This window comes from Anolis sagrei, chromosome 1 (genome assembly GCF_037176765.1).
Source record: "Anolis sagrei isolate rAnoSag1 chromosome 1, rAnoSag1.mat, whole genome shotgun sequence".
NCBI lineage: Eukaryota > Metazoa > Chordata > Lepidosauria > Squamata > Dactyloidae > Anolis > Anolis sagrei.
The window spans coordinates 182,535,170-182,558,593 of NC_090021.1; the positions used below are offsets into that span (position 1 = coordinate 182,535,170).

The following is a 23,424-nucleotide window of genomic DNA, read 5'->3' on the forward strand; positions in this document are numbered from 1 at the left end:
AAAGTTGGTGGTTGAAATCCGAGGCACGGGGTGAGCTCCCGCTTTTAGGCCCAGCTTCTGCCAACTTAGCAGTTCGAAAACATACAAATGTGAGTAGTCAATAGGTACCGCTTCTTGGGAAGGTAACTGTGCTCTGTGCAGTCTTGCCAGCCACATGACCTTAGAGGTGTCTTTGGACAATGCCAGCTCGTTGGCTTAGAAATTGAGATGAGCACCACCTCCCAGAGTCAGACACAACTAGACTTAATGTCGGGAAAACCTTTACCTTAGAGTCATATAATCCAGTTCAAATCAGATAATCTGGGATCAGATCCTGGGATTAGGGCAATGTAGATCCAGCCTGACAGAAGAATAGTAGCAGTTTATCAGGACTGGAGAATGGGGAGAGTTGTGAAAAAAAATGGAGCACAAAAAAAATCTGGGCTTATAACACTGTCTTACCCAGGCCAGATCTACACTGCCATATAATCCAGTTTCTGATCCCAGAGGATATGCTTTGAACTGGATTATATGACTCAACTCTGTCATATAATCCAGTTCAAAGAAGAAAATCTAGAATCAGAAATGATTATATGGCAGTGTAGAAAAGAGGCCCTGTGTTCTCAGCAAGAGTTCTCTGTATGAGCAATGCTAACAATATACGGTAATTACTACAAATAGTACTTTGTGTATGTAATTTCCTCCTGTCCTCAGTGCTTATAATGGCACTCCAAACAATGTGTACCCTGTGTATACCTAAAAAGCTGCATAATACGGAATGCAACCGAAGAAAAACCCCAGTGTTTATATGGTGCCCTTAGTCTCTATCATTTCTCCTGCCACTCTGGAAATTCTTGCTCGTAGAGTTCTGGTAAAGGAGGAAAGGTCAAAAAATGGCGAGACCTTGGCAATAAACACAACATAGTGGAAACAGACCAATTATTCTGAGGACCATATTATAGCACTATCTTTAGCAGGTAAATTAAAAAGCCTAAAATGCACTGTACAAATTTCTGAAATATCTATGTTGGGTGATTTCAAAAAGGAAAAGGCATTTAAAATGTGAATCGGCAAAAACAGCAGCAGTTCAGCAGATCAGAAGCTTCTTGAGCTAGCAGTAGAGCGAACAAGCATTATCAATTACAGGAGCAGAGTCGAGCTTTAAAAGAATTGCAAAAGACTTTATGCAAAGAACTACATTCAGATATAGGAAAATTATTGGGCTAGCTATCTAATTATCTGGAACCATCTTGTCTCTTTCCATGCTCACAAGAAAAGAATGCAATGAAGTACGGAGGGGAAGGGGTTTACAATATGGTCTGGAAGTTTTAATCCACTGGAGATTTATCGTTCAGATCTTTCTTGTGAACACAAAAACGTCTAAGGATTCTTCCAAACTCGGCCATGCAAATATATCCTTTCTCACCAAACCATGGAAACAGTCATTTTAGCAAATATCCGGAAAAAATGTCTCTTTTGTTACAACTATATTTTCCTAAAGACTGTTCTTTACTAGATGATTCATCTCTTCAAAAAAACTCAAATTCTTCAAGATGGAAGTGGGGGTAGGGGATTGAATAATGTTGAAACATTTAGTTGATAAACACCCATTAGAAGCTTTAATAGGAAATCAGGATATATTCTGGTAATACTGAATATGCAAACCTAGCTTCAAATTACCCCCGGAAAGGATATTGCCTATGAAAGTGACTCATATTGGGATAATAGGTTTGCAATTCCAATTTGAATGGTTGTTGAATCACAGCATTGTAACAGTGAACTTTTCCAAACTTTAATGTATCAGCAAAGGAACCAGTCCCTCCCCCCACCCCCATAAATACGTAATTACCCACCCTGGGCCTCAGAGGAACTTGCTAGGCAAAAACCTGTCTCTTTGATGGTCTCTCAATTTGCTCATTGGCTCATTCTGTACGAGCACATTTTTTAAAAAAATTCACGTAATGGTCACACCCTACTTTTTTGCAAAATAAAAATTGATATAAAATCTGTAACCATTATGTGGTGAAATGCGGTAATTTCAAAAACAGGTTCTATAACTATTTGAGATACTATTTCCTTCCTTTGGCCAAAAAATTCATTGTTTTCATAAATGTGCAAGTGTTTCCTATACCATTTTAGTGACCTTTAATATAAATGTCTGCCCCAGTACCTCTATATTTAGAGCCCACATGAATTACAGTAGTACTGTATGTAAGCCCCTGCCAGTTAGAAAAGCATCACCCCCCCCACACACACACACACACACACACACAAATCCAACATACACTTCTCCATCATTTGGGTTGTATGTCATTTGTATATTTCTTTAAAAATACAGGAAAAAAGGAAAACCCCATTTTTTTGCAGAACAAATTCAAGGGTTTTTCACATCTCTTAATGAGCCCAGAGAGTGTTCTTTATTTCTTTCTGAACATTAGGATCTCTAAATCAAAGATAAGCTGTTAAAATGGACTATGTGCATAAGATGATGGTTACAAAAAACAAATACAAGGCAAGAATTTCAAAATCAAAGAAAGTGATAACAGAATTCTCCAAAGCCCTAGATACAGCTGGATCTACACTGCCATATAGTCCAGATTATCTGATTTGAACCCGATTATGAGTCTACACTGACATATAATCCAATTCAAAGCAGATAATCTGTATTTCATATAGCAGTATGGATGCGGACTTTACTGCAATATAAAATGCATATTATCTGTTTTGAACTTGATTATATGGCAATTTAGATCCAGCTTCAGTGGGGCTCACTGCTAGGGAAATGCCTACGTACGTGGACATTACATACTAAAAGCATGATGGTGATGATGATGATGATGATGGAAATACCAGCTATTGCATGTGCTCATGGATGTCAAGTACAATAAAGAGACAGACAACTCTGAAACTTCCCTTCATGTTCTCACCTTCATGACAGGTCTGCCAGAACACTTTTTGACCTTCAACACATGTAAACAAATTACAAGGACATGAAGGGAGAGGTGCTGAACAGGAAACTCGCTTGAAAAACAGGCAAAGGACGACACAGGAATCATTTTCTCTTTGTCGAATGAGAGGGGAAAACAAGTTGACTGTCTATATGATTGGGACTTGGTGGCTAAGAAGAGTGATTACAGTAAACACTTGGGAGGGGGATCTTATTACATTGTGATCCCCATACCTGAGGGATTTGTGCCTACGGTTTCACTTGCCCACATCAAAAAATAAAAGATGTTCTCTCTATGTTCAGGTCCTTCCAAGTGTTTCTATGACATGCTTCTGCTGGAAGCTCACCATACATGCTGGAGAATCTAAAAATGCTGGAGAGGTGGTCTATCTAGGCATTTTCTATACAATGTGATTCTATGGTATACAGCTACTGGAAGTTGTTTGTTTTATAGGGTTCATGTTTCCACTGTAAGTCATTGTTTTACTAAAGATAAACGCCCCACTAGCAATTACACATATTATATACATATCAGTATATTTGTGTGCAGTTATTCTGAAAAAATAAAATATTGGGAAAACTCAATCATAACTGTATTATAGACACCAAATCTATCTTCCCATAGAAACTGGACTTCCGATAATTAATTCGATTGAACTTTCTGGATTTTGGCTATGTATTGAATGACAATGCTTTATTTCTAGATCTAAGTCAAAGAAATGTTCAGATTGTAGGATTTCATCCGTCAAGTATGAAGTTTATTTTGCAATTAAACAGATTTAGCATTATTCATGAGACCATGACATGCATGGTGAGGAAGAGGTTGAGTTAAGTACTTAAGTAGAAAGGAAAGAAGGCAGGGGAATTTACATAGCAATAGAAGGCAGCTGATTTGAAGCAGAAATAACATTCTTAGAATTCTTTAGAAAATAAGAAATGGGAAGCAATACCAACTAGGTAGTACTAGCACATAGCTTAGGTTACACACCGAAAAATATTTAGTTTATATTGGCAATAGAAGGGCATTTCTTAACACTCTACCATCAAGTCTTTCATTTTAATGTTATTGGTCCATTCTCAAAAGGCAGGCACTAATAAATTGCATTTTTAAGGACAAATGATCACATAGGTTGGCTGTGTCATCATTTCCCTTTTTTGTCCATGGTAAGAATGTTAATACGTGTTTAAAAAGACTGTGGGTATTTAAAAATAAGTAATTTGGCACCAGACCAAGCTTTTCAACACAAGACTGTTTGAGTAACACACACTGCCACCTAGAAGGCAAATATTTCACAGCTAATTAAGAAAATAACACTTGTTATTTTGCCAAAACAAACAGAACTGTTAATTTCTGTAGTGCAACTGTAGGTCATCACTATGCTCAGCAAGCTTGATAAACACCTACCTCCCAAGTGGATTGTGTCTAAAAAACAGACAAAACCAGCTAGTTTGGCATTAGACTCAGCACTCAACCCCATCAACATAAGGGGACTTCAAATTACTTATAGGATAGAGGCATATGGGTTCAGACTATTTGCGAGACCGCATCTCTCCCTATGAACCTACTCAGGCCCTGAGGTCTGCCGGGGAGGCCCTACTCACAGTCCCACCACCCTCACAGGCGCAGCTGGTGGGGACGAGATAAAAGGTCTTTTCAGTAGTGCCCCCCCCCCCCAGCTGTGAAACGCTCTCCCCAAAGAGATCAGACTGGCTCCCACTCTAATAACCTTTAGAAAGGAACTAAAAACATGGATATGGAAGCAGGCTTTTATCAATGGTTAACTACAACTTAAGTGATGGAGTTTTTAATTGATCCCAATATTAGCTGGATTTGAACTGTTTTATTTAGAGCTCGTTTTTGCCTCTTGTATATAACATGTTTTATCTATGATATAGTTTGTATTTATTGTGTTTTTGTGGTTATAATTAATATGTCTATTGCTGTTTTATTTTTGTTTATGTATCATGATTTGCTGATTTGTTGATTGATGAATTTTGTTGTCTTGCTTGGTCGAGTATCAATATGTATACTGTATATTTTGTTGTAAGCTGCCCCGAGTCACTTTTGGGAGATATAAGTAAGGGTGATGATGATGATGACGATGATGATTATCTGCTGCACGGTATACACATAATTGGAAATTGCATCCAATCATAACTCACTGAACAATGTAAATCTGACTTTATATTTTTAATTATACTATAGGTCTACAATAAGTGTTCAAAATAGCCCCAAACAGCTTTCAATCAACCATTCTTGATGATGAGATGGCATCTCGTCATCAAGAATGGTAATCATGACCTATTTATTTATTTAGTATATTTATATACCGCCTTTCTCACTCCTGGCAAGAATTCAATGCCAATCATACATATAATAAAATCAAACCACAATAACTAAATACTGACGTATAACTATAAATTAAAATCATTAAATCCATTAAACATAGGTTTATACAACATGTAAACACTAAGACAAAGCATCAAAACACCCTAATATAAATATTAAAATCACATGATAAGGATCTAACAGACAAAAAGGACTGAAGTCTAGCCTTTTTAAAGATTCTGCAGAAAGTTTTTTGGGAGGTGAGAGCATTCTGATTTATTTCTAAAAGACAAGCGCAGGAGCTCACATTCATCCAGAATCTTTGCTTTTCCTTAACTCGATAAGCAAAATAAAAACTGATATATCTTGTTTTCAGCACCAATGAATCTAAAGACAGAAAGCATAAATCTAAGAGAAATTTGGACAATTACGCAATGCTGATTTGAGGAAAACACATAAATACATATATACACACACATAAGCAGTGAAGTCTTCTATATTATTCCACTCCACTTACTTTACTTTATCATAAGCACTGTTTTAAAAGTAAAAAAAGAGCCCAAGATCTGCATGGGAAGAGTAAAAAGGCAGAAAGGAAAGAACAGGAGAATTCCTATCCTAGATGTTATCGACTTTCATTTTAGAATAAATAAAACCCAGATTCAGTAAGGTGTTGGGAATGCGTAAGAGGTAGAAAAACAGGCACATTGATTTTGACATATGCTTCTTATGCTACCTTATGTGGGGGTCTGGTTTTTTGGGGTGGGTGAGGGTGTCTCAATGTGCCAAAAACTAGCACAGTATTTTTGTCTATTAGTTACAACTGAAAATTGACTGTAGACCACAAACCAGTAAGTTGCAAAATGGCATCAATCAACAGACCACTTTGAGTAGCACCATCTTATATCCTAGTTACAACTAATAGATGTACCTGGAAGATTCAGGGAGCTGCAGTCCAAGGAAAGTAACTGTGTAAAATGTAATCTGCACATGCTGTCAGCTACCTAAAACATGGATGATTGTATAGAGAGGAGGAATTGGCCTATTTCCCACTTTGACAGAATGTTCAGCTGTTTCTGAATCAGACAAAGCAATCAAGGCTACAACGATTCTGAGGAGAGAATCTTCTATGAATCATCAAGGATGCACTTTGAAGATGGACTAATGTATTCATTCCTTTTGATGTCCTAACAGCAGCCATCTACAAAAGAGAATCTGTCTAGAGAGGGGAAATCATACTCTCATTGGTATGAGCCTGCAGTTGAGTCTGCAAGTCAAGCTCTAGAACAGTAGTTCTCAACCTGTGGGTCCCCAGATGTTTTGGCCTTCAACTCCCAGAAATCCTAACAGCTGGTAAACTGGCTGGATTTCTAGGAGTTGTAGGCCAAAACACCTTGGGACCAACGGGTTGAGAACCACTGTTCTTCACCCCCCCCCCTTTTTTTTTTTGCAATTGATTTTTATTGAAAACACGCTTTTTTTTTTTTACAAGGAAAGTGAGGGAATATTATGAAGAATATAGAAAACACCTCGGACAAATGTTGGAAATGTGGGCAACAAACTGGAAGTCTTTTCCAAGTATGGTGGACTTGTCCAGAAGTAAAAAAAAGTATTGGACAGAGATCCATATGGAGATACAAAAAATACTAAATATAAAAATTGGGGAAAAAAACCCGGAATATTACTTGCTAGGCATGTTGGACATAGTAGAAAACAAAGAGAAAGAAATTCTTTTTAACTACTTAGAGATTACGGCGAGAATTGCATCCGCCAAAAATTGGAGACCAAAGGAGATTCCCAAAAAGAGGACTGGCTGAAGAAAGTCCTGGAGGTTATGAATATGGATAAGCTGACTTATTGGATTACCCCAAACCATGGATTACCAAAAAAACAGACAAATTGGGACCTGGTAAAGAACTATCTTAAACAACTTAAAATAGACTTAATAATATGATCAAATAAATACTCACAGCCACTGTTCTAGAATGAATACAAAAGAAAAGTGAGAATTATTCACTAGCTTCTCAGAAAGTATGGACACATTTAAACCCATATGTAACTTTCATTCAAAACGTAGTTAAATGCAATCTTGGACATCTTTGCTAATGTCCCAAAATATTTAGATCTTCCTTTGCTGGTTCAACTCCACTTTTTGACCATCACCAGGGTTCCTGTTTTCTCTCTCTCTCTCTCTCTCTCATTGTCCTACATGCATGCAACCATCCATAACATATACAGAGTCAGTGTAGTGTCATAGTTTGAGTGCTGGGAGTACAGCTCCAAAGACCAGGGTTTGGATCCCGACAAGGCCATGGAAAACTGCTGGGTGATCTTGGGACTCAGATGAAAGCAAAGACAAACCTCTTCTAAACAAATATTGCCAATAAGAACTTGTGATAGAGTCACTTTAGGGTGCACTCTAAGTCAGAAATGGCCTGAAGGCTCAGAACAACAATGACAACACACACATTCCTATGTATATGAGAGTGATTAAGAAGGACAATATAGTAGTTCAACTAATAAGTTACGTGTTTTGGCTTCTACCTTCCCCAGTGAGTATGTAGCCAAGAAAACAGTTTACAACAACCCATCAAAGACATTCGTAAGTGGCTGACACATTATTCCTCTAGACTGGTGGTTCCCAACATTTGGTTCTTGAGGTGATTTGGACTTCAACTTCCAGAAATCCCAGCCATATTACTAGCTGCTAGGAATTATGGGAGCTGAAGTTCAAAATACCTGGAGGCCCAAGGGTTGGGAACCACTTCTCATGTGAGGTAAAGCAAATTTTGAAAAATCTTGTTTATTTTCTTTTAAATTCCCCACCCCTTTTACACTCACATAGTTATTTAAGTATTTATTTAATTAAAATTCTGCCTTTCTCCCAGCAAGGATCTCAAAGTGGTTTTGAGTATGAACACATTACTTAAGCAACTTTTTTCTTTACAAAAAGGGATTATTTTGGGATTCTAAATCCATGTCCCTAACTGTGCAGAATAACATCCATTTGAGGATGGGGCATTTTTAAATAAGCTTTTATAAGAAATTTATTTACATCATACTTACATATATCTCACTGTGGTCAAAACGCTGTTTGAGGTTACTGATAAAGGACTCCTCAGAGAGGGGCTCAAGTAGTACCATATCTCCAACTCCAATCATATTATCGAGAAGAGATGTCTTCACCTCCATTTTGGCCATTTTTGTCTACCAAATAGGAAGAAACAAAGGCATCAAGATTAGAATTTAAAAATGAACTTCGGGTTACCTAAATGCAAAAGCAGAGTACTTCAAGAAACACTTGCGGCACATAGCAAAACAGGAAGAGGACATTTAGGAAAATTGTTCAAAGCAGGCAGTATAACCAAAGAAAGATATGAAGCCCAAGCACTCAAGAGTGTACCTTTCAAGGTCAGAGAAACAACTGTTTCCACTGTCTGATTTTGCTATGTGAGAGTTATGAAAAAGCTATTCAGGAAGGTAGTATGTGCCAACAAGAAAAGAATCCAGGTTTCCTTGCATCTATAAATGGGTTTGTTGGGAGGGGGTGTTGTTTTGTTACAATTTTAGTCCAGAACAACAACAAAAAAGCATTCCCACAAAATGAAACTAGTCTACGAATACATAGTTAAAACAGCCATGCTTGGAGCCTTGGCATAATTATGATAATGCCTAAGGAACCAGACTGCTGTCACTTCAAATGTTCAAAATAACAGCAACTCCAAAATCCAAAGTAAAACTCAACATTCCCATTTGTAATGCGGTTCAGCAAATACTGGAATGGGCATCCATTCAATTATTATGTAATTATAGCTGTAAATTACAGATCTGTGATCATGGTAGGATATCTTGTCAGAGAGCTGCCCCTCATGAGAACTAACAGAACTAACCTAAGCAACTAGTAGAACCATAGACCCAAGCTGAGCTTCCAGTCCAATGACGATTCTCAACCTATCTCTATGATAAAAAAAGTACCCTGAATTCATATATTTCTAGGAAACATAAAATAAAAATAAAATAAAACCGCCTTTCTCAGCCTATCGGCGACTCGACTTTTATTTTTATTATTTTTTCCTATGTGAATGTGTGCACAAGCAGAGGGGATAAAGTATAAAAAAGTAAAGCAGATGGCCTTTTCCCTCTTATGTCCAGTGATAGTGGGACTCTCTCTCTCTCCACCCCCTCTTCCTTATCTATAAACCTATACCAAGCATCACACATACTCTTATATATTTTTTATATTTGTATATTTCTATTATTATTATTATTATTATTATTATTGAACTCTATAAAATGAAGGCTAATATATATGAACCTATGAACTTCAGTAACCTCTCCTGAGCAACTCCAAATACCCATTCCATGCCCTCCAAGAGAACCAGAGATGGGACATTATCTATGGGTCAAAAGACCTTCCTGCATCCCAGCAGGAGCCCAGCTGCCCAGCAATTCCCCTTGGGGGATCTCAGCCATCCCTAGCACAAAGGTGTGGCAAAACCTTGATTACAATCCTATCAACAAATATACATCTTTGGGACTCTGTCTTTGTCTCCCCGGCATGAGAGGACATCTGGGACAACAACCCACATTGTCTTCTTCAACAGGGGCCGGTATCTGCATAATCCTGTTGAATCAGCTTTTACACTTTTCTTTGTCTTCAACATTCCATTGCTACACACCACAGGGTTGGCTTGACCCTAAGAGACCTTGCGCCTCCCTCAAGACCGCCTCCACCAGTCCATTGATGCTCCAGGTCCTCCCTGCCCAGCTGAGAGGAGATCCACAGCTACATCATCACCGCCTCCTCCAATTATGATGCGCCAAGACCGGCCAAGAACTGCCTCCTGACCAATCAGAGGCCTGGGGGACGCCGGTCGGCTTCTCAACGCTGGCCAATCAGGGGAAAGGGAGGGTGTTTTCAAAACAATGTTAATGCATGAGAATTCTTGTGTATAAAAATATGTGTTTTTTTACTTGTACCCTTCAAGCATCCATGCTGTACAAGTGTCCCTTTTGAGCAAATTGAATAAAGTCTCTGTCATTTGCCTTCAATCCGGTGAGGTTCCTGGTTCCCAATTCCTGTTTCATGCCATCCGCAGTTAGCGAAGCTTGCCAGACATCCCTTGGTTATCCACAGGACTTTTTTAAAAACTCAAAATTTCCAGCATCATATTCTGTTTCATTTTGTGCAGAGATAGGGACCTGGTTGACCTCTATATATTGCTGGACTGCCCTAGATACTCTAACCACTTGCATATAAACAATGGCAACAACAACTCCCGTCCCTCTTTGCTGTCATGGAATTCACATGGAATCCTGGGAATGATTACTTTCTATCCACCAAATATCCTGCAGTCTAATCATTATGCAAAATTCAGCCCTGATACATACAGGGAGAATTTTTTTCTGTCTTACTTTTTAAAGTTGCACAGATGACAATGATCTTTTATCGCCCTTTAGATCCTGCCCCCAATTCCAAAAATAGCTATAGATATTTTATACAAATTAAAATTTGCCCATGAATTAACTCAAAGCAGCCTTGAATGTATGTGAGTTGCCCCAACTTTGCCCAACCTACTTGGAAGAGCATTTTTCCTGGCATAATGGCCCTACCCCTAACATTGACCTTTTCCTTCAGTTTCTGCTGATCACCTCTCTTTAATAATTTCTATCCTATTGTGTCCATATACATCAAAAAGCATCTATTTCCAACCTCCAAAAAAGTCTTCCTATGCCTCAATTTCCTGTCTCCTCTTCCTCAAATCACTTAATCTACCTTCAGGTTTCCTGCTTCAGTCTACTCCCTTTAGCCTTTTTGCCTGTGGACTCCCTGTCCTTGCCTCCTCTACATCCCAGCCCCCTGATAGCAACTTAATCCCAGCCATACTGACAATTTCAAAGTCCATTCTCCACGAGAAAAAGGAACTGAACAGATGCAGATCTCATGCAAATATACGGACTATTCTCAGAACAAGCAATGACAGAAGCACAAGATAAATTGTTAAACTGTTAAGAATTCTGTTCCTAGAATTCCTCAGGCAAGGACGTCAAATTAACACACCATTTACACAGCAAAAGGTTTACATAACTTCATTTTTACACCTTTTCAGAGAAAAACTTTGACATCAGTAATAGTGAAAACTGTTTTAGATCATTTAACTAATCAAATATACTTAACACATACCAGACAAAACTTGCAAAAACATAGAATTTGATCTCCTCACCTACCAGAATATGGTGGGAGTGGGCTAGTCTAAAGGGAGTGGATGGCGTTCAGCACACAGAGATGGTGGGGGGAATGCAACCACTCCCTGCATGACCAGAAATGGCATCACATCACTTTAATTTCTAAATTTAAGTACAGCCATGAATTTGGGTTGAAGAAAGGAAAAGAATCCAACTCACCACATTTTTGTAGTAATTGCTACACATATGTGTGTGTGTGTGTGTGTGTGTGTGTGCTGGCTGAAAACTTTGTTTTAATTCTCAAAGGAAGGACTTGTGGGGCTTTAGGGGGTCTCTGGTGAGATGCAAACAGCTCTCCTAGTTTAATGTGGTGCAACACAAATGTGCACCTCTCACTCCCACTACAGGAGCTGTGGGCAAACTAAGGCCCGGGGTCAGATGCAGTCCCTGAGGCGCTTACCTCAGGCCCTCCTCACTTATCCTGTCCTCTTGACAGAAGGACACGGCAGCCTGCAGCTGCTGTGAACAATATGGAACACTCTTGCCCTCCTTCCAGCATAAGGACTGTGTGAGCGCCCCCATCCTTATGCCAGAAGGACGGCTCAAGGAAGGCATGTGGTGGCTGAGAGCATAATGCCAAGAGGACAGCCCAAGGATCAAGACTGTCACTGCATTTCCCGCCTTCCTCCCGGCAGAAGAATTGGGCAAGTAACCTCATTCTTATGCTGTGAGGCCAACTTGAGGATGACCAGGATGACCCAGGCCCTGCCCTACTCCTCATGGGCCCACACCCATAGCTACATTTGAAATGCTTTCTTAAATATTTTTAATGTGTAAGCACATAACTAAATATTTTTCAAAGGGGCTTACCATTACTTTCCTTCAATACAAAGGTCTCTTCTACATCACTGTATAAAATCCACATTATCTGATTTGAACTAGATTATATATGGCAGTGTAGACAAATGGCCCTTCCACATAGCCATATTATCCAGAATATCAAGGGAGAAAATTCCAAAATATCTACTTTGAACTGGGTTATCTGAATCCACGCTGCCTTATATTTCAGTTCAAAGCTGAAAATGTGGGATTTTATTAAACTGTGTGGAATAGTGTGGATTTTCTGCTTTGATAAACACCAGGTTTAATTTCATAGACCACAGTCCATACATGTTATTAGTTTCTCCACTCTCTATGTTCTTTATATGTCACTCTTCCAAAATACTATCTATTCCCTAATCAATAACTAGTGTTAATGTGATGTTATGATACAAGACGTGAATGTATTTATGTCTACAAACCTATCCATACTGTAAAATAAATTTATGTTGTACATAGGGTTGTCAGGTTAGATACAGCACAGGGCTCCTGTAATCTTGAAGAGATTGTGGAGCAGGAGAAAAACACCATTATGTTCTGTCACACTAGATAAAGATATCTGTCATTTCTTACCTTCCAAACTCCAACTTTCAGCCTCAGTTCTAGCATAACCTTTGCCTCATTTCTAAAATCTGTGTGGAGCAACAATGACAAGAAAAAAAGTGTACACTGTTCCACATCCCCAATTTGATTTCCATCAGGGAGACAAGATGGAACTGCTGCTCTAAAATGCTGGGGTTTGGAAGGTAAGATTAGAAAAGGCCCCTCATCTGGCTTGATGAGAGTTTCATGATCTCTCTTCTGACTTCTATTCCTGTCATCATTGCTCCACAACACCCATTACCAATGAGGCAAAAGCCATGTTCAGAATTAAAATTATAGCAGCCCTACACAGTATCCAAACTGGCAACCCTACTTGTCAGCTACCTTGGATTCCATGTTGACTGACAGCAAGATATAAACAGAATATAGAATATTCTGAATTGCACTTTGACAGGCTTTGGCTGGATCTACACTGCCAAATAATTCAGTTCAAATTGCCTTTAACAACTCATACCCATGCTATACTGTAACCTCTTCTCCATGGAATTCAATAGTAGTCGATCTACGCTGAAAAATGCTTTTCCGAGGTATACAAATCCTAATAAGGTCATTGTGGGTTAAATTTCTGCTATGAAGAAATGTCTTTGTTAACCACTCTAAATTACAAGCTACCTACCATATGAAATTCATCACCACTAAGGAATCTGAAGTGTGAATGTAGCCAAACCAATAAGCCTTCCATTCCAACACTACTAGTTCAAGATTTCATTCTCATTTAAGTGCACCAAGCAATAACTTCAGCATCAAAGAACAGAAGTCATAGCATAGCTTACACATATTAATAAATCAAATTGCCAAAGTCTCAAGCTGGAGCTCTACAATATTGCAAGAAGAACCCTGCTGATCGGAACCAAAAGTCTATCTGCAATGCATACACAGCAGCCCATCACATTTATAAACTCTAGCTAATGTTTATTTTTACCTTCTATGCATTGGTTCATTTTTCTTAAATATAGAAGCCACATACCGAAACACAATGATAACTACTGTAATAAGAATGGGAACAGAGCCACCAACAAATGTTATATAAAGCAAAGTGAAAAAATGAAGTGTTCAGCAATTTTAATAAGGGCTTACAAGAACAAAATTCCAGCAGTGAGAAAAGCAAATGTAAATTTGACAAATGATGTTCTTCAATTTACATTCTTCTGAACCAAAGACCTGCATTCAGTATTACGAAGTACAATCATTCCAAGAACAAGGAAGCTACCAAAATAAGTTCTATGTTTCTTCTGGATTTTTTTTTTTAGAAATTCTGTTATGCAATGGTTCTCAATTAGTGGCCGAAGTACTGACAATAGGATACAGGAGTCATTTAAATGAAGTCTAGGGCTTTCATAACAATTATTTAGAAATCACTCTTTTTCTCTTTCTCCTGATTATTTTTCCTGCCGGTGAGATGTGCAATCAAGAAATCGGTTTTGTACTATTCCATTATTCGGTCAGAAGCCACAAGGGAGTGCTAGACAGAGAAGGATAGTACATTTTATTGGGGGGGGGGGGGAGTTGAAGGAAAAAACAATTTCCCCCATTTTCACTGGTTATCTCCCCCATACACAAATACTCACACATGTTCCATGTCATAAACGAGGGTTGCTTCCACGAAGGCTACATGGTTGGGGGGAATAACAGAAAAAAGGGGAAAAAGTTTTACTCCTTTAACCCCCCCCCCCCCCCCAATAAGATGGACTATCCTTCTCTGTCTAGCGCTCCCTAATGGCCTCCGCCTGGATAATGGAACAGTGCCCTCCTTTGACAGAGTGACTGGTGGGTTTAAGATATCATTTGCCTATCCAAGACAACCTGAGAACTACTGTATCTTTCAGAAAGACTACTTTAACCATCCTCTTTGACTTTCTTTTATTGTGATAGCACTCACATTTATTTATATGCTCCTTTTCACATGGTACCCAAAGAAACTCAAATTGAGCTAAGGTAACAAAAGCATGCTTAGAAACCTTCCGAAAGGGAAAGCTGGTGATATCAAACATGAATTGCAATAAAAAAAATCTAATCTGAGTGTATTGCAAACTCTCTGCTTAAAACTGACACGTAAACTTGTCAAAGAAGAGGAGGAGAAATAGAAGAAGGAGGGAGAATAAGCCTATCACAGGGTTAGTGGTACCTTTTCAGTGGTGAAAGGAATAGTCACCACAGTCTCACAGACACGTATTCAGTACTTCTTTGATCATGCCTTTAAAAAATCATGAGTAACTATAGCCCTGTTTACATGAGAATCTCACGATGCATGGCAAAAAGTACAGTGAGGACCATGTGCTGTGCTTAGCATCCAGAAGTCACAATTCTTTCCAACTTTGCCATATTCAACAATAACTACAGTGGACCTTTGGTATCCAGGTTAGGTTCCAGGACCCCTGCGGACATCAAATTCTGTGGCTATTCAAATCCCATTATATACAATGACACAGTAAAATGGTGTCCCTTATATAAAATAGCAAAATCAATGTGTCCTCTATGAATTTTACAAAATATATTTAAGTAGTGGACAGTTGAATCGGGGAATACAAAATCCATGGGTATGGAATGCTTGCTGTATAATGTTAACCTCCCCCTCTCTCTCCCTTTCCCCATAATAATAAGACTGACATATTTATTTGTATGCCTACTGTATTCATGAGGAGATAGAAGAAACCTGACAAAGATTTTAAATGATAAAGAGCTTCTGCAAGTAAAGGGCGACCCAGGAATCTACAAGTCTACAGTGAGTGTGAGAAGAATACTGCAATACTGCCAGGGAAATATTACTTTATTTTACTACAAATACCCTAGAAACAACAAAAAGGCAATCCTAAAAATACAGCTAATTACAGAAGGTGAGCCTTTACTTCTCTTAACATGCTTAGCATGTAACCCAACAACAAAGGCAGAAGATTTCTAAAGCAGGCTGAGGTGAAAATAACCGAATGAATCATGAAATGAGAACTCAATAGGTCAATCCAAAGGAACTGCTCCCCTTCAAGCCCCATTAAATTAAATGGGCATTATAGAGGAATTATTCTTGTTACGAGTACACACAACAAAAATACAACCAGAAAACTCTTTGCCCAATTTCAGAATACTGACTTAAAAACCCAGAATTGAAGATGGTTCCTTCTGCTTTGGCCAAATGCAAATTTAAAACAGATTCACCCTTTTATCATCATAAATCAGACAGATGGAGGACACTTTCAGACAGCACAAAAATGCGGGTTTTAAATGGGGGTTAAAAATTCTGGGACCTGACTGCAGGTCCCCACACAGACCTGTTCGTCTCGGGATTGGGTTTATTCTCATGTCCATCATATACATTATGCCTGTATCCCCTTTAACTGCCTTGGTTCAATCATATGAAACCATAAATAAGATGTAGCTGGCTACATCTTAATACACAGCTACACAAGGTCAAAGTACGTTTGGACTGCTAAACAGGTCCTATTCAAAAGTATTTGAGAAAATATTGAGAGTTTTCACACAGCTATAATACATAAACACTCTTGGAATAAATCAAGCCTCCAGTGTTAGAATGTTATGTTGTTATGTTGATCCCGGAGGTCCACTTTTTATGCTGTTTTTCCATAGATATTGCCCTAAATGACTCACAGGCCAAGAATATCAAAGAAAGAACACAAATGTGTATCGAAATGTTATTACAAGAAAAGTCTAATCAAAATTCATTTCAAAATATAATATAGGTGTTCCGATATGTCAATGAAATAAAAAGCATCTGCTTCAGCTTTAGATTTCAAAACTAGTTCAAGGTGAACTTTAGGGTATTTGCATTTCTATAGACAGACATTTCTTCAAGGGACAGTACAAAAAAAACTGTAAGAATATTTTATAGAGAACTACAAGAAATATTTCTACTTCACAGACAGCACAAAACACTCAGACCATGTCACTACCTCATAAATTACCTCTAAAATTATCCTCTTTGAAAAAAGTCAGAACTATGCAGGATGCTATTTTTTGGTCCTATGTTACAAAGGTTGAGTTTGCATAACTGCTTCAGAACAGAAGGAGACAAAGGATTGTTTATTTTAGGTGTCATAATGTGGACTATGCAGTTCAAAGAAACAGAAGTACATGCTGGAAAGTACACACTGTTAGTCAATCTTAATTTTTCATGCAGAAAATTGTGATTTCTGCATAAAACTACATGCCAATTTTGCACAGAATGAGTTGTAAACTACACCAATTGTGGAATATACTCTCTTCAGCTAGGGATTCTTATTACGATTTTTCATCATTTTTGAATGTGCTTTTCATCCTTATATTACCTGCTCCATTGTATTCTACCTGGGATAGCATACAAGGCCCCGTTCTTTCTCAATCTGCTAATAATATCCCCACTAACACTGTAAAAGAAAATTATACAGAAATAATAAGTAATTCAAGGTATTTAGTGAGTTTTATAATCAAGTAGGGATTTGAACAAGCAGCCTTAGTCTAATGCTATGCCAAATGCTATCCCCATTTCTTACACAGTATATGTGCAGATACTACCACCACTACTTTTTACAGGAGGAATTATTTGGACTGGTCACTAAATCTTTACAGTATGGTTATTAATTTCTGTTCCATGGATCTCCACTGTCTCCATGCAAAATCTTTTTTTCTTTGATTTTCTTCCTATTTCTTTGAAAACTGTATGTATTTTTCTTGGAGGGAGTTCATAGATTCTATCAGATTCTCAAAAAGGTCCAAAAAATAAACAACAGATTTAAAGTTTAAAACGTACTGTCTGTTCCTGCCACACTTGCATTTCGCTGGCCACTTCATACTTCCCCATCCCTGAACAATTTAATCAGATCTGAAACCTTGAAAGAGTTAACAGTTACAAAGCAATCAGCTTTTTATTTTATTATACTATCATCTTTTAATTCTACATTTATGGAGGTACTGCAATACCGTATTTACTCGAGTCTAATGGCAATTGTAACGCGCAGAAGCAGAAAGTGAACTCTGTCATTTCGTCAAAAAGGTGTCCATTACAGTGGCTGCAAGTTTACAATTCCTTCTTTAAAAACCAAAAGTGTTAGAATACCAAAGCTTCCAGCAATGGAAAAGAAAACCTTGGGGTGCATCTATGCTGTAGAATAAATCCACTTTAACTGCCTTAGTTCAATCATATGAAATAAAGTCATTTTACAAGGTCTTGAACTTTTTCTGCTGAAGAATGCTGGTGGCTCATCAAACTACAAATCCCAGTATTGCACAGCATTAAGCCATGGCCATATAATTAGTGATGACATCCCTCAAATAGGAGTTTCAGGTGCTCCTGAAGTAGCTTCCCCTTTTATTTTGGATCTAAGATTATCATATTATCCAAATCTAGTGTACACGCTAATTTTATGAAGGTGAGTTAGCAAAAAAAAAAGGTGAGCATTAGATTCAAATTATAGATGTGGCTTCCATTGGAAGCTGACCATATAATCACACTCAAGGATCTAGAGCAGTGGTTCTCAACCTGTGGGTCCCCAGATGTTTTGGCCTCAACTCCCAGAAATCCTAACAGTTAGTAAACTGGCTGGGAATTCTGGGAGTTGTAGGCCAATACACCTGGAGCCTACAACTAGAGATTCCTTGAGAGGTGTTCTCTGTAGGTCCTCCAGCATGACTGGAGGAAGTTGACCATAGAACCACACTGGATGACCTAAAAATTCCCAGAGATAACATTATAAACAAATCTGTGAAAAATCAAATCCACAAAAGTCAAAACTGCAAATGAGAAGGGACAACTATATATAGGATATAGGTCATCCTATCTTGTCAGGCTTTCAATCTATCTATTTATTTATCAACATCTTCAATAGATAAAGAGAGCTTGTGTGGTTTTCCTCTTTAGAAAGAATAAACCACAAGTGAATCCATAGAAGTAGTCAAAATTTTTCACAGTTTTCCACATAACAAACATGGGTAAAAATAATAGATAAGTTACTCTCCTGAGACTTAGAAAGTGCCACTATACTGTCAGTCTGCTAGAAAATTGAAACAGAAGTCAGACCATGCAGACGCTTCATCAGGTTTGCCAGCAAGCCTGTTGCAGATAACGGACTAATCCTAAAAGTCAGTGAACCAGTCCAAGGCCATCTGCAGTGATGAGAAGCACAGGCCAATGAAGAATTTTTCAAACTACAGCCATAACATACTGAAACCTCCACAACTGGTTTCTGCTTACAACTGCATTAATTTGTATGGGTACATTTAAGAGATACCATCAGCTGTTATATGTTCCAGGCACACTACTACTCCCCTAAACCTTTCCTCCTTAAACATGCCTTGCACATTTCCCTTCTTTCCTTGTCTCGGTCATTAGCTTTTAAAAACAAATAAAAGCAACACGAAGCCCAGCTCTCACATGTGTTTGCAGGAGAAAGGTCAATGAAATATGGGCATTACCAGGAATAAACTAGGTCACACTTCCAACTACTCCACATTAAATCAGTTGATACTTTTATCACCATAGAGTTAAAACAGCTGCTAGGGCTGCAGAATGAGTTCTTTATTCTTAGGAGTTTGTCTGAATAACTGAGTGCCTTTTAACAGTCTTAATCGAGTGAAATATACAGTAGGCCCTCCACATCGGGTATGGGTGCAGAACCCCATACGAAAGTGGAGTGTGTGAGTGTGGGGGTGGGGCGGGCGGCGCAGGGGTGAGACAAGTCAAATAATCACCTCTTTTAGAATCTCTACATCGTCCTGAGAAACTCTATGGTCAACTTGGAGATTCCAAAAGAATTATATCTGCAAAATAATAAAATGCACAAAACTTAAACCCACAAATGTGGAGGACTGACTGTATAAAGAAAAGAAAAGAAAAGAAAAAGAGAGCATTTGACTGAGGATTCTGAAATCAAAAAGTTAAAAAGGATAATCTGAAAAGTAATATTTATTACAGCTGATTCTTTCACTGTTTCATAAACTGTACATTTTCAGCTGTACAGCTAACATTCATGAGAGACAAAACACCAGCAGCTTCGCATTTAGCAGCTCACCTGGCAACTACAGCCCCCTGAGAATCCCAAACAGACCAGTTATACATAGATGGCTAGCACAGGAGAGAAAGGAACACTTATTTTCTCCTTGGCCAATCAGCTTGGTAGGATTATTAAAAACCAGGTCTGCTTAAAAAAAATTAGAAGGCTGCATTTCAATGCAAGCTGAAGAAGCCATGACCTCCCTTGTCTTCTACATCCAACAAGGAAAGCTAATGTAATAGCCTCAGCTGTAATCTTTGCTGGCTTTATATGCTATGAAAAATCGTCCACAATCTGATTATTCTAAGATAAGGCCCTTGGAGAGAAGCAGATCAGTTCAACGGTAGTATCACTGGCTCATGTTCTCTTCAACAACTTATTGGTCCTAGCCATCCTGGTTGTGTTGGGTTTCAATATTCATATGGAGCTCTACAACAGAGATTTCCCTTATGCTGATAACTATGCTCAGCAAATGGCTGACCAAGGACCTTTCATGAGATCTGTACATGGAAAAGATCCATGACACAATGCAATAAAATGTGTCTGTGGCATGACCATAACAAAACTATACATCAAGGGAACAGCAAATTCAGCCAAAAAATACACAAACTCTGAAGTCTAGAATAGCAAACGTTTTTCACTTAAACTAAAAAAAAATAGCAGACTATGACTATACTTAGATAACTTTAGACAAAGCCTTTATTTTTTTCTATCTACAGTTCTGGTAGTGTACTAACTTTAGTTCCTTACTCATATAAAATCTGAGGGCGCTTCCACTCAGGACTAAAATCTATGCTGAAGCAGGCTTAAAAACCTTGCTTTGGTGCAGATTTCAAACCCGACTGCTTCCAAATAATCCCTCTTCCTTGCACATCATTTCCTCATGCCAGGAGGATGCAAGGAGGGAACTTATGGTAGATAAGAACATTTTACTTAACCTTTGGGAGGAAATTTGGGGCTTGGAAGGAGGAGGTGGGTGCCCTCTCTGTCTTTTGGGCTCCAGGAGCCCAAAAAACTGAGATGGCTATGTGGATTGGGCCAGGGATCGTGTGACCTGGTCTCAGAGTCCAGTCTTCACAGGGCCCACACCCAGTAAGATGCAGATCTTACCTTAAGATCTGGATCTTACCAGGTATTTAATGAATTCGGTTCTACCAAAAGCATCATCTGGGCACCTCCAATAAAACTGAGACAGATCCTTGGATATAGACTTGTCTGGATGGGCCCCAAGATTACTTGGTATCACTTTTATAATATTGATTATAATATTAACATAAAAGGAGGAGGAGAAGGATGGATGAACTTAACAGCTCAAAATGTTACACCTCAATGATTTGCCCTCCCCATAAAATAAGTCTCATCTGAACTACAACCCAACTTTTCCATATTACCATTTCGTCATTCATATTATTATGCCACAGTTCTGGCATTATTAGTTCTTGTTGAAGCAAAATGAGATCTGAGCAGATACCTTTTTCCTCAGTGTTTATGAATTGAGTGTTTTTAGAAGCCTGTGGGGACATATGGATAAAAACATTTCATGCACTTCCAGCTTTTTGTAAATCTCTAGTGGAAAACTTAATGGCTTGATCATGTTTCAAAGACCGAGCACTATTTCTGCTGCATATCAATCTAATCTCCAAATAAATGAAGCATCTGGATTCATATTCCAGCTACCTCTGGACTTGGTCTGAATTGTTCAAGCTCTTCTTCTATATATAGATGATGTCTTATCAGATCCTTATGAATAAAGCTCTAGAGATTTCATCGCTTGTAAGACAGATGTTCCTTTTTAGTATCCTCTCATGGGGTCTTATCAACTCACTTTGCAAGTTTTCACAGTGGTTTTTGAAAATTACCCATCCATAGTGCTGGACCAGATAAGTTTTGGTCTGTTACAGTACTCTGAAAATAAACATGATTCTTCGGCTCATTTCAATGCCAAGAATTATTACGGAACTGTTTAACATTTGGGAAGTGTGTACATTAAACGATGGATGCTTATTTACTTAATGTAGAAATGTTTTTAAAAAGTGAGAAACACAACCCTATCTCTTACATACATAATTTGCTGCCAAACACACAAGAACCTATATCTTATGGGTAGTCTCAAGTAGAGCAGACCCACTCAATTAATGCAATTTACCTTTGGGTCAATTCAGCCCAGATTCAATAATTCTAATCTAGTTACGATTACTAACAGAATTCAGACTATGCACTTCCAAAGCAAGCAAAAGTATGCTTGCATGGAAGGCTGCTCACAATTAGTAAATTTCACTGTTCAAATCAATGGCACAGGAAGTACTAAAGAGCTTTCATGAAGTTCCCATGAGGGTGTTTTGATCTTCTTCCCTTTCAGAGGAGGGATTGGTGATCAGGATTGGAGAGGGGAAGGATGCCTGTATCTTGTGTATGAAACCCTGGAGGCTTCCTCCTACTCCCCACCACTTCCAGCCCTTCAGACAAACAGGATCCAAAACAGAACATGGATTTCTTTGCAAATGAGTCATTTCGAGCAAGAAGTATCTAGAATGCAGCAAGAAAGCCCACCCCGTTACCAATCCCATGGCTTGGGGCAGAGGATATGGTGGAGAAGCAGTAGAGGCAGCAACATTAGGCAAAGGAGAAGAAGTGGTGAATGAGCACCCCCTCCCACAATCAATACTTTCCTCTCACTTCAATCATTACTCTCATTCTAGAGGCAAGGGGGGAAATGTGTGCTCTGTGACCCACTTTCCTTCTCCTTTTCCCCCCTTTTGCACGTTTCTCAGAAGAACAAACTGGAATGCTCCACTTGCTCCTTTAAAGCTGCTTCTGAACTTTTTTGAGTGCCTCTGGGTGTATCTGAATACTCCTCTCAACTGTCCTCCCTCACACCAGAGGAGGAGGAGAACAAGGAGACAGCCACAAATTTCATTGTACTGTACTAGTATCATGCAAAAAGCCATCTTTTCATTCAGTGTAGTAGCTGCAGGCAGCAGACTACTCTTTTGAACTGTTTTTAAACTATACATAACCAGAAGTCAGTAATGGTCAAAAGAGTGGACCACAAGTTGACAACACAGTACTGGGCAGTAATTTAGGATGGTTGAAAATGGAAAATGCCTGTAGTTCAAAGGAATGTGTGCCACAGAGGTAACTGTGAACTGCATCACAGTAGTTAGGCTGGTTGCAAACTACACTGTAAAAAGACAGGTCTACATGGAACAATGCGCACATAGCTACAATCTGGAAATGTGTACTGGCCTACCTATACTTCTCATTCCTTTGTACTGTTGATCATTTCATTTCAATATAACTAATGCGCAGTGGGTTGAAGCACTGAGCTGCTGAGCTAGTTGACCGAAAGATGCAGGTTCGATTCCGGGGAGCGGCGTGAGCTTCGGCTGTCAGCCCTAGCTTCTGCCAACTAGCAGTTTGAAAATATGCAAATGTGAGTAGATCAATAGGTACCGCTCCGAGGAGCGGCGTGAGCTTCCACTGTCAGTCCTAGCCTCTACCAACCTAGCAGTTTGAAAACATGC

General features: G+C 38.7%; 1 protein-coding gene across 5 annotated transcripts in view; it reads right to left on the bottom strand.

The window, feature by feature from the left end:
- Nucleotides 1-23,424, bottom strand: part of MYO1B (myosin IB) — a 130,437-nt gene that overhangs the window by 97,223 nt on the left and 9,790 nt on the right. For all 5 annotated transcript variants that reach the window (XM_060780696.2, XM_060780687.2, XM_067470779.1 and 2 more), the window contains exon 2: nucleotides 8,322-8,462. In XM_060780696.2, the coding sequence (XP_060636679.2) occupies nucleotides 8,322-8,456 (135 nt within the window). In that variant the 5' untranslated portion in view covers nucleotides 8,457-8,462. The remainder of the gene's footprint in view (nucleotides 1-8,321; nucleotides 8,463-23,424) is intronic.